The sequence below is a fragment of the Epinephelus fuscoguttatus genome, linkage group LG1 (assembly GCF_011397635.1).
Source record: "Epinephelus fuscoguttatus linkage group LG1, E.fuscoguttatus.final_Chr_v1".
Classification (NCBI taxonomy): Eukaryota; Metazoa; Chordata; class Actinopteri; order Perciformes; family Serranidae; genus Epinephelus; species Epinephelus fuscoguttatus.
The window spans coordinates 37,384,189-37,400,023 of NC_064752.1; the positions used below are offsets into that span (position 1 = coordinate 37,384,189).

At 41.6% G+C, this 15,835-nt stretch overlaps 1 protein-coding gene across 2 annotated transcripts; it reads left to right on the forward strand.

Annotated features, from left to right (window-relative positions):
• The first annotated feature begins 911 nt into the window (after positions 1 to 911).
• lrrn2 (leucine rich repeat neuronal 2) lies at positions 912 to 13,470 on the forward strand. Of its 2 annotated transcripts, none has more exons than XM_049589082.1 (2): positions 912 to 1,222; positions 9,946 to 13,470. In XM_049589082.1, exon 2 carries the CDS (start codon positions 10,378 to 10,380, stop codon positions 12,703 to 12,705), a length of 2,328 nt encoding a protein of 775 aa, XP_049445039.1. In that variant the 5' UTR covers positions 912 to 1,222; positions 9,946 to 10,377; the 3' UTR covers positions 12,706 to 13,470. The 2 variants fall into 2 exon arrangements, with proteins under 2 accessions (XP_049445039.1, XP_049445048.1); XM_049589091.1 differs by having other exon boundaries at positions 9,949 to 13,470.
• The last annotated feature ends 2,365 nt before the right edge of the window (positions 13,471 to 15,835 follow it).

Below are 15,835 nucleotides of genomic sequence, written 5' to 3' on the forward strand. Positions count from 1 at the left end.
AAATCTGAGATCCTCTCAATGTCTGCACACACTGGACTGAATTCATTTTCCTTCACACATAAATTACCACCACCTGTCAATGTGGTATTATACAGAAGCTGTTTGCCTTTAAAACTGAATATAAAAACTACAGAACTGGAAACTCTGAGACTCTTGGAATCAGAAACAAGATACAACTAAAAACCCAAAGTCAATTCACACCAGCACTACCCAGTAAAATGCTTCTTTTGTATATTGTTTTCTCTTTTGTGTCTCAGCAGTCTGCAAAAAAAAATGGTTAAATTACTTTATCACTTTCTACTCTTGGCTGTTTTCTATATTGCACTTTATTCTAATGATATACACTTTTAGGCGAGATGAGATTGGAGTAAGACTCATCCCAACCTTATTGAATCCTGTAGTTGTCTGAGCTCCCAAAATTATTTAGCTGGCACAATAGAAAATTGAGATCTGAAATCTGCTGTGCAATGTGGTTTGTAATGATTTGGAGACAATTCCACAGTGAAACTTAAAGAGACGTGAAATCGCTCAACAAGTCTGTTTAATGAAGAGATGAGACACAGCTTCAGCTCTCAATAGAGTTTCACACTCTGCTGAATTTAGAGACAATCAGCAATGTAAACACACTGTAATGAAGATACTGTAATACAAAAAGAATGGCTTTAATTATTCCAACAGTGTCCCCCCTGCCTGTTTGTAACCTCTGTAATCTCTGACCTGGCATTGTACGCAGGTCTGTAATCTGCAGGTGACTGCAGAAACCTAAAATGCCAGCAGAAGCCAAACAAAAACTTCTCATCCAGAAAAATAGCACACTGTAACTAACGCAAGTGGTTTTCCTTCGGCTTGTGAAACGGGAAAAGAGTAAGAGGGAGAGAGTGAGGCAGGCAATAGAAAGAGAGGAGGAGAGATGAGAGGGACAGAAGCTCTGCTGCAGCAGAACACACCTCATCTCCATTTTAGCTGGAGGGAGAAAGAGAGAGGGAGAGAGATTCAGTCTGTGCCAATTTACTCTTCAGCTCCAGTGACAGAGAAGGGAGAGCTAGGGAAGTGATATTTCAGGAATCTTAAGAGATCCACAAACGTGTGACTGAGAGGGAGACGAAGAGAAGAGAAAAAAAAGAAAAAGAAAAAAGCATCCTGGCACGTTTGCAAAGAAAGACTGAGCAAATGAAGGAAGGAAGAAATGACAGAGAGAGATGTAGTCGGTGCTTCTGTCGCGGTAAGAAACCTGAAATGTGTTGATAGAATTTTCTAAGCAAACAGGTCATTGCAGCACTCACACGGACATGCAGTCACTCACACAGACATGCAGCTGTGGATGCATGCACATTCTCTCTGAGTGAAGGCAGTATTGATTCAAAGGTGTTTGTAGCAGGTGTTAGAAATGGAGAAGCTTGGGGGTCTTTTTTGTCAGACATCATATATATGTGTGTGCATGCTGGAATAGATTTATCTGCAGGGCTATGCATCTCTGATTTCACATGATCATTATTATTATTATTATTATTATCATTATTATTACAATCTGCATGCAGCACCTCCACCCCTGCCATACATCCCTCTCTCCTGCTCTCTTAATCCTCCCTCTCTCTTTCTCTCTCTTCATTCCGCCCTGTTGCAGTGTCTCTCTCTGTCATAGCTGCACAGCACAAACAAACCTTACACAATGGACTGTTTCATGAAAGCATGTATCTCTACTCCATACCTATTTGTATTCCTTTATCCATTGGAAATGTAAGTCTTAAGGTACTCGCTTTCGAAGCTATTAAAAGCAGTGAAATGGAGCTGAAGGGGAGGCATGTTTGACATAACTTCTGCAGGAGCATTCGTGTTACTGTTCTGAAATACAGCAGATTTTTAATTCCTTTTGTTGTGTTTTTCACATCCCAAAGGGGTCCTTAAAACTTCTAAGCCATTGACTCCCTGATAGTGGCCCATTAGAGGATAGGGACCACCATCTAATTAATTATCCCACACTTAATAGTCTGAGTTAAACCTAGAATTGCACAGCACAAGCTACACTGCAAGAAGGAGGTAAATAAGATCTTCAGTTTACAGTAAAATAAATCAAGAAGTTGCCATTTTTTTCTCTAGAAAGCAAAGGTTTGTGTGTTAGTGTGTAAGTGTGTGCAGGGGCTATAATGCTTTTCAGCCACTTCACTTTATCATTGTATTTAGCTTGTTCTCCTCTCCTGTAGCAAAATGTTAAGTCCCCCTAATCATTAGTACACCAGTACCAGACAGGTGTGAATGTAAACAGGAACTTGTGTTGAATGTTGGGTGAAGTGAGGTGGCCATACAAATGACAAACCGCCAAGAAAATCCTGCAAAGGTAAATTAATTGGTTGCCCTCTACAGTAAGTAGAGTGGAGGTTGAGCAAATCTGCATTGGTGTTGTGTGAGTGGGTGGGAGGGAAACAGATTTATTTATATATTCCAGAAAATAATGTTTAATAAGAAAAATGTAGTTAAAATTGCACAATGTGCACTAGCTCTCAACCAAAACAATAACGAAAGAAGGACTTTGACAATGTTGTGAAGTAGCATGGGATCATGGGAGTTGTCTTCATTGTTAAATACCCACTATTGCCAATAAAAATCTATCTGACGTGACTCAAGCAGAAATAATGTTACCGACAAGTTGATGTATTTAAAGCTTTATCCATATTGAGTTTAGTCATGTTTATTCATATGATGTTATTTCTTTGTAAAGAAATAGCTACAACTATTGTTATTTTAACTTGCAAACTTACCATTAGCATTTGATGAGTTGACCACCCATACTAAAAATAATGTCCGCTTGTTGAATTAGATTATATTTGTGGTAGCAGCTAACCAGGAGGGAGGTGGGGGTGTGACACAGACCTTCATTACAAACCTCCAAATGCAGCTTCCTGGTGTCTGATCCCTCACCGCTCCACCGAATCAGCAAACTTTTTATTGCTGCAGTTACACAAGTTAGACCCAGTGCTGCTGCTTGCCACCAGCCTGCCATGACCACCAATAGAAAATTGATATTTGCAACTACCATTACTGACACTGTAGCCTATGATTTTCAATGGTGAATCATTCTGTGTTTCCCGTGTTTCTTTGGAAGTTAGAGCAGCTACAGGAGGTAAAGGGGGTATGACGCTATTAAAATGCAACCAAAGGAAACGCACCGTTATTGTAAATAAAGTTAAAGATTTCTTTGGGTTTGAATATGGTTAGAAACGTTTGGTATAATGTAAATAGGCAGACACAACTCAACAAAATATATAGCACAGTTGTTTTTAGACATTCTAATGTGGAAATGTTGAATTTCAAAAGAAAAAGAACCAAGAAAAAAACTGTTCAATAGAAATGTGGATAGATTAGGTAGGTATTGATCCAGGAACTTTCACTGGGTCAGGATGAGTATGAAAGTCAAATTCAGAAAGATGCAGAGAAGTCTGGTACGCAGGGTAGAACAGCATCTTCATAGGATGTTTAGGAGACTGTTTAAAGTCCACAGAAATGTTCAAATACAAGTGAGGGCTTCAGCTCAGCTTGGATATGTTTTTGTTAGGACTGTCAGTGTTCAGTGCAGGTTTTGTAAGAAGCAACTGTACCACATGTAGTAACTGCAGTTATCTAATGTTGCAGTCAGTGTAAACAGAGAGTCAACAACTGGTTCCCAACTTCTTTGTCTTTGTGACCCCTCATCACAAATAAGTCAATGTTGAGACATCAGTGTTTTTTTCTCATACTGTTTCATCTAAAGAATTTTTAAGGCCCTTAAATAATCCAGTATATCAAAAGAACGAAGCAAAAGAAAAAAAATCTGAAAAAAAAAATCAATTAATCAAATAATTAATCTGTTCTTTTTTTTAATTTAAACCATTTTGTAACCCCATGAGGCTTGATAACCACCTACATAAGATACTCTTAGATCTGGGTGCGTGATTGAAGGAGAGCTCAATCGATTTTACACATCAAAGTGCGAGGCACTTGAAGGAGCATGGGTTTGGTCTGAAGACTACAAGTGTGAAAAAAATGTAGAGATGTGGAGTTAAAAGAAGTGAGCTTACCAGACCTCTGTAGCCTGCTGCTCATCACTTGAGACTAGCAACTCAAGGCTACATTAGCCGCTACTTGCATAACACACTTGAAGTACAAAACCTAACTATCTGCAGTTTGGTTGCATTGTGGGTAATGTAGCTGCCAGGTTTTGACAAAGAAAGGATTATGATATTTATGGTTATGCTGCATCATTTTTTTCCCTTTCAAAATGAAGCTGTCCATCATGAGTCTGACAATGTTAAAGGAGTGCATGCTAAATCGCTGGAGTGCTCCTTTAAGAGGCTTAAGAAAATGGATGGACCAGTGGGTGATGAGCATTTTAATGTTGCAACTAACATGTTCTCACTGAACATCAACTTAACAATGGCATGTCGTTTCCCACTCATTACGTGCATTTTATCTTTTCCAAATTATCTTCTATGTTAACACGAAATGTAGCCTTAGTTACCAAAACTAATTTAGGTTTAGGCAACAAAACTTTTTGGTTAGGTGTAGGGAAAAGATCATGGTTTGGGTTTAAAAAATAAAGTACATTTGTTACGTAAATTCAATTATGAAAGCAACTTAATGACTAGGCTATGTTCAAGGGCATAGGTTTCGTCTCAACACTGGAGGGGGGCAAATATTAAATGGAGTATTTAAGGGGCCTCTGCCAGAACATTTTGAGCATCAAACATTTAATTTCCAGGAAATGCCCACTGGTGCGACATCCCATTGTTCCGACCATATTAAACCCGTTGTTCCGAAATCATCATGATGTCCTGTGGTTAAGGTCTGGTTAGGTTTAGGCACAAAAACCACTTGGTTAGGTTTAGGTAAAGATCATGGTGTGGGTTAAAATGAAAAAGAAAGTGACAAACACATAAGCCGTGAGCCTGCTTCGCCTCAGGCCTGTCCCAGCTGACCCAGAGCCGGTCGCGGCGCACCATCAAGGCAGAAATACGCCCGCCGGGAGCCATTCAGCACCGCGGACCGTCGGACTAATGGGATGTCAGATCAATGGGCTGTCGGACCAATGACATGGACCCTTAATTTCCTGCATTTTGGTGAATTTTTTGTACCAATGTGTTTCTGCATTAATTTTATGGTGTAAATTCTTTAATTTTATCAAAATAAACGTCCTCTGCTACTTGAATGTTTTTATTCGGGGGCCAAATGCACATGTTCTAGATAATGAGTAGATTGTGTCCTCTGCATCCCCTCCAAAGTCTACTCCTATGAGTGACATGAGTCACATTACTTTAGCTATGTGACATTGTTAAAAAAAAAAAAAAAAAATCAACGTTTCACACAGGACACAAACACCAGCCTCCCAGGTGAAAGTCCTGTGTTTGTTTGACCCATCCACTGCCCTGACCTCCCTCCCTCCTATACCACCCAGTCTTTTTTCAGTCTTTATACCATGTCATTGCTGCAGATAGGTTTATGTTGGAGTTGGTTGAAAGCCCAGTCTGTCTCGTGCAGATGCTAAAGGGTGCCTTTTGCGTTAGACTCACAAACGAACAACCACTGACCAAGCTGCTATATTTGATGCCCTGGGAATGAGAACAGGCAGTTGGTGCATAATCATATAAATCAATACATTAAATTGTGATTGACTGATTATTGACCCCTTCAGTTGAGCACTTGCCAAGAAAATTTCTGGGAACTGGAGTCAAAAGCGAAAACTGTTTATAACAAACTTATGAAAACTTAAATTCAGGGCTTGTAGGATTTTTAGTTCAGTTCAGTTTTATTCTGTCACTATTTCTATATAGATCAATACTTCCCTAATGCAACACACAGTAGGTCCTGCAACTACTGACAAAGAGTTTGAGAAACAAAATATTCACCCTCAGCTGTCAACTGGAGAGTCACTCAGGTTTTGGATTAAGGTCAGTGCAGCTTTGTCTTTTTGCTATTATTACTCATCCCTGTATGGCTGGAGTATTGCTGTGGATAATATGTGGGCTACCAGGCAGTCATGCTAAAGTTTCAAAGAAATCTGAGTCAGAACAGTCAGGGGAGTAATAATGGCCACTAAGAGCAAAAATATTCATCTTATTTATCCAGGGTGAAAAGATTGTGGAAAGCTGGGAAGGGACAAAGTTATGAAAGTAGCCGCTGACTCACACAGATTTATTTCACACTCCTTTTCTGAATAGTTCAAATTACAAGGCAGCCCTTTGTATACACACTCCACACTCAGCTCTGCTTTCCTGAAACCGACGAAAACACAGAGAGCTTTTGAGAGCAAATGACAAAAACGAGGGACATCAAAATTAAATGATGAATCCATTATTAAGCAGGTTGCATGTGAAAAGATGAGAGAGTGGAGATGAAAGTGAATGGCTGATAGAGGAGTAAGAAGAGCCCCAGGAGGTAGGAACGGCTCCTGTGTTTTTACTGTTACAGCTCTGAGCTTGGATAACATGCTACACTTCGTACACACAAAGTCACTCACTTTGCACTCCTCATACAATTAAGCTACATGGTGTTTTACTACTAATCACTTTTCTCTCCATCTTAATAAGTGTGCTTAATTGAATGGGTCAATTCTTTCTCCATCTTGTCTGAGAAAAAAAACTTGGCAAGCATCTCTCCACACTTTCTCCTCACCCGCTAACAGACGTTACAGCCTGCAGAGTCACATAGAACTTCCTGTTAGTCATGTTTTATCACACCAGCTGCCAGGATGGAAATACTTTGCAAGTGTCAGGAAAGGTTAAAAGTTCATCTGATGCAAACTTTATAAACATACAGAACTCCATCACAGAAAATGGACTGATTAGTAGAACCAATGGAGACTGATTAAAGAAGAAATACAGTTTTTCAGCTTCAGAAACATAGTAAGTCAGTAAGTAAATCTCAAAACACTGAGACAGAGTGAGGCTGTGAGATTTGTTTCCATGGTAACTATGCAGTAAGCCTTCTCCGCATGTGTGTGTGTGTGTATGTGTGTGTGTTTGTCAGTGTTTGTCAGTGTTTGTCATGCATCATACCCATATCACATAATATAACTCTTGTTTGTACCATGGAACAAAAAAACTAATTTTTACCCTCTCAATGTCGACTCAGTTACAAGTAAACCTAAATAACTAGTGAGAATCAGTGCATATACTGCAAGCTCACCTTGCACTGCTGAGCTAGCTAACGTTAAAGCTCAGCAGAGGAGGACACCATTAATGTTTACATCTCACACTTCAATTAGCTTCTTGTCCATGAGTAGATGCACACTTCCTTCAGCCGGTGGGTGTAGTTCAGTACAAAGAAAATAGTTCCTCTATGAAACTGTTCACAACAAGGTCCGTGGATTATCCTGAGTAACCAGGTCATGATATCTGGAAAGAGACATTGCTGTTTTTAAATTTATTTCAATGTTTTTATTTATTTATTTATTTATTGTTTTTTATTTTGAGCACCACAAGCCGATGCAATCTAGTTCCAATATACTTGAGAGAAGGCAGACATGGCCAATATCTACCACACTCGGAAGCTCAAACCAAAACAGTCTAGACTGATAAATAGCACTACAGCTAAGGGATAATATATGTTTTGATTTTGGGGTGGGCTCTCTCGTTAGTGCAACACTAATAATGTAATTCACCCCATCAACAAGCCTTCTTTGTGCACAAGCTTGTGATGACATACATAAAAAAATTAAGAAAACAGTCTCTATAACTTTAAATTACAGTTTTCAATCTGATCGCTTCTCAAAGTTCATGCCTTTTTGTGATGGATTTGTAGATTACTGACTTTTGGCAAACACAACAGCATTCATTTTGACTTGGACTGTCTATGTCTCTAAGATCAGGACGTATATAATCACTATAATTTGAAAGATGACAATCAGATTCTACACACTGGTGTTAAGGTAGGCTACTGATTAATAATTGTAGCTTCCCCACAGCTCTGTAAGTGCAGCAGATTCATAATTTTAAAGATGGATATCCTAATTCATCTTTTGAGGCTTAAAGCTGCTGTAATTTATATTATTAAAGTAACCAAATCAGTTACACAAAGTGTAACTGAAGAGGTACCACTTGTGGTTTTAAACCAGTAAATAATTAGCAGTTCTCTTCAGATCTACAGAGCTTTTTAGTCTGTTTCAGCCCATTGTTTTGGTTTTATAATGTGTAACTTAACTTATAATGCCCCTGCTGCTCTTAGCAGTGTAGTTTCTCTGTTTTCAGCAAAGACCCCTACAAACCTTCTAAACACTACCTGCTCATCACAAAAAAACAGACAGGCAACGCTAGCAACTAGTTATTAAACACAGGAGCTAAAACACCTGATAATATTCTCAGGGGTTTTTGGAGACAAGCGCTACAAGGAAAGTAAACATTAGACTTACTACATTCATCAGTTGGACAATAAAATGAATGCTAATGCTGCGCTGTGTCTGCTGGATATGTAAATAAGCAACTGTTTGCAAACACCATGGGAACTTTACAGCGGTGCCCCAAAGGGGTGGCAAGGGGGGGGCATGGCCCCCCTGATATAATTGTTGCCCCCAAGCAAAAATAATTTGAGGATGATATTGCTGTCTTTAAGAGGCTGCGGTGCACTCATCTTTTAAGCAAGGTAGTGGTATCTTGTGACAACATCAGGCATCTATTGATACCAAGGATGACCGCATAGCTTGTTGGGAAAGGGGCTAAATAATACTCCTTAACCCTCACATTGATATGGCTGTCACAAGCCCTACATACTTCAACAACATCATTAAATCCCTTAAATTCAGTTATGGCTTTTGGTTTCGGTGTGCCACCCCAAGATTTGCAGTGGCCTGATCTGGCCACCCCTAAACTGTGAAAATAATATGTCAGTGCTTACATCTTTTCTTGCAGCCCCAGAGTGGCCAAATAAAAACAATTAATACAGATTTTAATGTAATAGAAAATAAAAATTTGTTGTAATTTTTATTTAATATAATGAACTATACAATAACTAGCATTTTACCTTTTGGCCTGTGCAGTTAAAGTTGACACTAGTTACTCTGACACATTACATTCTCCCCATAGGATGATTTTACAGTACTTGTCAGCTCATTACTGGAATGTTCTCGCTGCTGCCAAATGTTATGACGGTGTTGTACAATGCTCCAGATAAGAGAGCCTGCCAAATGCTCTAAATGTAAATACTGATGTAACTACTGTGTATGTGTGTGTGTGTGTGTGTGTGTGTGTGTGTGTGTGTGTGTGTGTGTTAGTTCCAGCAGCAGCTACATTCACGCAGTCTTTCCCATAATAGCCTTAAGTACTGAAGGCTGTTGATATAAAAGATCCTTGGGATCTTTTTAACTGTTACATAATAAATAACATTTGTGGGACGCTATGTTCCAACACTGAACACTGAATGTGAAGCACTGACATGAAATATTTAAGTGCAACACAATTTCATCACTCCTGCATATTTACCTTTTCTCTTGTAGGGTGAAAGAAACACTGGAGATTACAGCAGAGCATTGTTATTCTCTCTTTGTCTTTCTTCCTCACAGATTTTCTTACTTTCTTTTTTTTTGGGTTTTTATCTTTATCTGTCACGACTCTGTCCGTGTCTACATGCGCTACTACAGTCAGATCTCTGGAAAACAGAGATTCCCTTTTGCATGTGTCTTTTATTTTTCAGCCTTTTAACTATTCTCATCCATCTTCTCTTCTTCACCTCTCCCTTGCTCGTCTCAGCTGCAGAGCATTTTCGGAGCGTACTCCTATAAGACCTTCATGTGACCTTGCTATCTATTGTATTTCACATTCACACAGACTTTGGTTTAGAGTGGGAACTAATGAGGGATAATGCTTAAAAATGTGTTTGTATTTAAGTGACACATTCTGTTTCATCATACTGTATCTGACAGCTCATTCCAGGTCATTTCAGTTTCACTCTGAATCTCTTTCTCTTCTTGTGTTTCTGACACAGCAGTGAGCCACCACGCTGGGAGCCATGAGTCCTCCACCTGTGGCCAGGATGTGAAATCGATGGTGTGACAACAAAGGCAGTCATTGAGCCACAGCCTTGTGCAGTCCCTGTTCCACCACTGCAATCAAAGTCACACAGAAAAACACTCTTTGCAGAACAGTCCTCCACTATAAAGGGGAACATACACATTCAGTTTTTACTTGTGTCTGATGCTGCTGTAGAATGTTGTTAACAATATAATCACTTTTTAATCTGAAAAGCTTTTATAAATGATGACACTGAACCATCTGGCCTACCTTTTACAGCTTGCACGCACACCTTGAAACTGTCAACAATACGGCTTCACACACATTTCTGGTCCAAATGATTCACCTCACATCCTCATAAAAAACTCTTCCTCACCTTGTCTGAATCAGCTGACCTGCGAGGATTATGAGGCCGACTTTAGTGTTCCTACAGTCGCAGTGTCTCCTGTGTGTGTTCATTGGTGTATGTGTGCCCGGCATTGTGGGCTCGCTACCTCACGCACTACCATGGCACGTCTCCTGCCCGGCACGGTGTGTGTGTCAGATCAAGCCGTGGTTCTCCCTTGATTCTGTCTACCATGAAGCTCCCACTGTGGACTGCAATGACCTCCTCTTGACCAAGTTGCCCTCACCCATACCCCTGAACACACACACCCTGCGCTTGCAGAGTAACCTTCTGTCTGAGCTTAACACCGCACTCCTGCACGGACTCGCCAACCTCACCGACCTTGACCTTTCCCAGAATCGCTTCAGCCACGTCAGGACAATAACTCAAAGCTCCTCCCTGCCCTCACTACTGTCTCTACATCTGGAGGAAAACCATCTCAGTCACCTCCCTGAGGCTTCCTTCTCATCGCTGCCAGCTTTGCAGGAACTTTTCCTCAGCCACAACAACTTACACGCAATAGCACCTGGAGCATTCACCGGTCTGGACTCCCTACTGCGTCTGCATATCAACAACAACAGACTCACCACTGTTGACCCTCGGTGGTTCAGGGCTTTACCTCGCTTAGAAGTTCTCATGCTTGGGGGAAACCCGGTGGAGGCCCTGCCTGAGCGGGGCTTCCTTGCCCTGAAATCCCTACGGAGTCTGGTCCTTGGTGGTATGGGTCTGAGAGGCTTGGCTGAAAAAGCACTGGAAGGGTTGGAGGGCCTAGAGAGCCTCTCCTTCTATGATAACCTGCTGACAAAGGTCCCCACTCAGGCCCTGATGAGAGTGCCAGGACTAAAGTTCCTTGACCTCAACAAGAACCGCATCAAACTCATTGGGACAGGAGACTTCCGAGACATGGTCCACCTGAAGGAGCTCGGCCTGAACAACATGGAGGAGCTGGTGTCCATTGAAAAGGCGGCCCTGGAGAACCTTCCAGAGCTCACAAAGCTTGAAATCACCAACAACCCGCGCCTGTCCTACATCCATCCGCAGGCTTTCCTCCAGCTGAGCAGGCTGGAGACTCTAATGCTCAACTCCAACTCTCTGAGCGCGCTGCACCAGCACATCATGCTCTCCCTGCCGAGTCTTCAGGAGGTCAGCTTACACTCCAATCCACTGCGATGTGACTGCCTGTTTCACTGGGCCGCTGAGGGGGCCTCTCACCCTCACACTGATGGCACAGAAACAGAAAAACAAACACCACGGACGGTGCGTTTCATCCAACCTCAGGCTACGCTGTGCTCTGAACCCCCAGAGCTGAGAGCTCGCAGGGTGAGAGAGGTATCCTCCAGGGAGATGTCAGCCTCATGCCTCCCCATGATCCCTGCCAGCTCCCTCCCTTCCTACGTTGGGGTAAGAGAAGGAGGAAAACTGGTCTTGCACTGCCGAGCTCTAGCGGATCCACAGCCTAAACTGTACTGGGTGACTCCCTCTGGGCTGAGACTTGGTCCTGCGCCGAGACATGCATCCAAAGGTTTACCGGCTCCTGCTCCCTACCACAGCCTGACAGCCTCTGAGGGATCCAACCTAACTTCCACCTCCAGCATCTCTCCCAGGCAGCCTCAAGATGATACTCCCTGTAACCCCTCCAAACACTACCGGCTACTGCCTGAGGGAACTCTGGAGATGAACAAGGTCACCCCCAGCGAGGCAGGATTGTATACCTGTGTAGCTGAGAATGCACTGGGGGCAGATACACGCAGTGTTACTGTAGGTGTACATAGCAGAGAAAAGAAAAGAAAGAGGGTAATGTCTGCTAATATGAAGGGATATCTCAGAGCGGATGCAAGGTTGGAGGTGAGGGAGGTCGGACAACACTACGCCATCCTGTCCTGGCAGAGCGGGCGCAACCTCCCTTCAACTCGTCTATCCTGGCAAGCCATATACTCAAACGCACACACGCCCACGTACACCACACGCATCCTGGCTGGCACACAGAGCTTCAACCTGACCCACCTGCAGGCAGAGACATTTTACCGAGTGTGTCTACATTTAGGGATCAGTGAGGGCGCCAAACACGCCAGCAGGAGATCAAGAGAGACCAGAAAGCCTCAGTGTGTTTCATTCAGGACGAAGGATGTCCCAGAGCCCAAGCCCAGCCTGCAGCTAAGCCCGGAGCTGACCTCCACAGCAGTCACACTGTTGCTCCTCGCACTCATACTGCTGCTGCTAGCAGGCCAGGGCTGGGACAACGAGCCTGCCGAGGGAGTGGAAAAGCAGCACAGTGCCATCCTCCAGGAAATCAAAAGTCCTAAAGCTCTGATCATCAATCAAAAGACAGACGGGAGCAACACACATTAGCCAAAGCAGAGTGAGGAACTGCTACTACACCAGGACTGCTGAGATAATGAAGTTTGTGCACATTCAAATCCAGACAAAATCACTGACCCCCCCATACACGCACACACACACACGCGTACGCACACGCATACACACACACACACACACACACACACACACACACACACACACACACACACAAAATGTCAAATATACACTTTGTGAATCACAGGTAGAAGAGAGGAGTCATAGATCAGAGCAGTGGTTTAGAAAGAGATTTGTATTTATTTTATATACCGTATAAAGTATATATTGACATTGTTTCTGTGTTAAGATGTATTGTACAGAATGCCTAAACCCTAACCAGGGAAATAAAAGTGGACAATCATACTCCTGCAGCACAGTGAGTGAACACAGGAGAAGCAAATGAGCCTGAGCTGCCGATGACCACTGGACTGTAACCGAAGACAACCTGATTCAATCCAGGGACAGATATTTGCAGAGGAGAGCGGCTCAGGCCTCCAGGGTATTTGTCATGTTTCCTGTCTACATGTTTCACAGACTGAACCATTTTTTTCTCTGAGCAGATGAAACACTGTCTTGAGACTGATACTGAATTAAATTCCTGCATTGATGTAAACAACCCTCTTGCTTAGCTTTCAGTACCTTGGACTGGGTTGTCCATCTTGCAGTACATACAGTATATTCATCCTGATTCCCCGCCTAACGTCCCAAATCCTCTTTCAGCATAAAAGTGATCGAAAAGTGATTGTGTTAAATTCTATTTTGAGCTATTATACAATAAAATCTTTTTAATTTACACAATTTTATTGTTTATTTGTCTTTTCTTGACACAAAATTGAGTTGAGAATAAAATGATTATTGGACTGAATGAAATGAATGAGTAACAGTGGTGCAAAGCATGACAGATGAGAGACCTTAAAGGAACACTTCACCCCCCAAATGACCATTTGTATATAAATTTCTCATCCTGTGTTAATCTGAATTTGTTAACTAAACATTGTTTTTCTCTCATGCCTTTACTGTGAACAAAGAATCCAAGAATGGAGAAAATTCTTGATGAATTGAAGTCATAGGGGTCCGAGATTAACAACAGCAAAACTATATCAAAGACATCCATTTACAAACTCTCACATTACTCATGCAGTATAATCAAAGTCTCATTTATCCAATCATATGCTCAGGATTTCCCAAACAGACAGACCTCTCTGATGGGGAACTGAACTAAAAGTTAAATTTCTCTGTTTTCTTCAAAGCCAGTCTCCATTGACAAAAATGGTAATTTTACCTTGTTGAATACAGGAGCTGCTGGTCAACCACTGCCTCGATCAATTAGTTTGTTTGTGTTATTGTGTGACTTTGGTGTTTTAACGGGTTACTTGTGATTCACCAAAGTCACACAATAACATTAACAAATTGCAGATTAAGACAGTGGTAGATCAGCAGCTCCTGTGTTGAGCAAGGTAAAACCACTGTTTTTGTCAGTGGAGTCTGGCTTTGAAAAAAACATAAGTTTCACTTTCAGTTACCTGTTATGATAGGGCTGTCTGTCTGGGATGTACTGAACATACGACTGAATAAATGAGACTTGGATTATACTGTGTGAGTTGTGTGAAGTTAATAAATTGATGTTTTGATATAGTTTTGCTGTTGTTAAATACGGACCCCTATTACTTCATCTCATCAGGAATGCTGTTTTTGGATTCTTTGTTCACCATGGAGGCGTGAGAGAAAAACAAAGTTTTCTTTCCATATTCAGTGTAACATGGGGTGAGTATATTGATATACAAATGATCATTTGGGGGTGAAGTATTCCTTTAAATTAAGCTCTTCATTCATTCATCTGCAGCTTTGAATCCCTGCTTATCTGTATGCAGCTGCCGTTGCTCCACAGTAGGAGTAAATATGATAATAGCTCAACACATCTGACACCTACTCAGTAAACACAAGACACAGTGTGTCCTCTGCTGGATAAGACCTGGAACTGAATGGAGGATTCAGCCAGGTGCAAGGACAGACTCACATTTTTTTCCAAGTCTGCTTAAAACAATACTCACACACCCATTTGTAAGATGGGGTACTGTTCTCATTCCTGCTTTCCATACTGAAAGTGAATAAATCCTTTCCTAGCATGACGACGATGTAAGCCTATAATACTATCCAACCCCACATTTTAGCCATGAGGCTGCAAGAGCATTTTGAGTTGAGTCACAATCTGGTGGGTTGGATGATGGATTTTTTTTTTTTTTTTTTTGACAAACAGCACACAAAGGGTGAAAGTGAACAGTATTTGATCAGATTTATTATGTTCTTCTGCTGGCTCAACCCAAGGCTGTTTTTATTTCACCATTACTATATATCCTGCACACAAGCATGTGCCAAAGTACGCATGAGAACAGAATAATATCGCAGATGATTCGGTCTTTGTGAGTGTGCTACACGACAATGAGTCCAGCTGTGGCCCAGTCATTAATGAATTAGTCACCAGGTGTGACAAACCCTTCTTGGACCTCCAAGAAGGTCAACATATTCAAGACAAAGGATATAATCATAGATTTCAGAACACATGAGACTATGATAATTGTATCCTGGAACAGTTAGACTCTAAATTGACCTTTGGGAAGAATTGTGAGGCTGTGTGTAAAAAGGCACATCAGCGTTTGTCTCAGATTAATAAAACCATGATTACGCTCTTTTATCGGGCCTTATTGAATCAGTCTTGTCTTTTTCCCTCGTGTGATGGTTTGGTAACTTCTCTCTGAAAGACAAAGATTCTCTAATCCAAATTGTTAAATTGGCAAATAAACTTATAAATGAATCAGTCTATCGGTTCTTTACTCTTCTCAGTTGTAACGTCATGCAAACTCTTTTCTTCAGGGCTGTTCCCTGGCTTACATCATGAGTTCCAGCTCCTTCACTCTGGGTGTCGGTTAGAACAAAACAATACAGAAATACTTTTGTACCTGCAGCTATTGCACTGCTAAACAAAGCTAGCACGAGATGATGTACTACACCCAGGCACTGTACTTTTGAAGCTTTTGAGTGAGTGTGTGTGTGTGTGTGTGTGTGTGTGTGTGCATACATGTGTGTAAAAGCACTTTGTCATGACCTTCTAAGGAGCTCTTATACT

Bases quoted from the DNA above. Each gene is read 5' to 3' on its own strand.
- lrrn2 (XM_049589082.1), top strand. From the start codon at position 10,378: ATGAGGCCGACTTTAGTGTTCCTACAGTCGCAGTGTCTCCTGTGTGTG.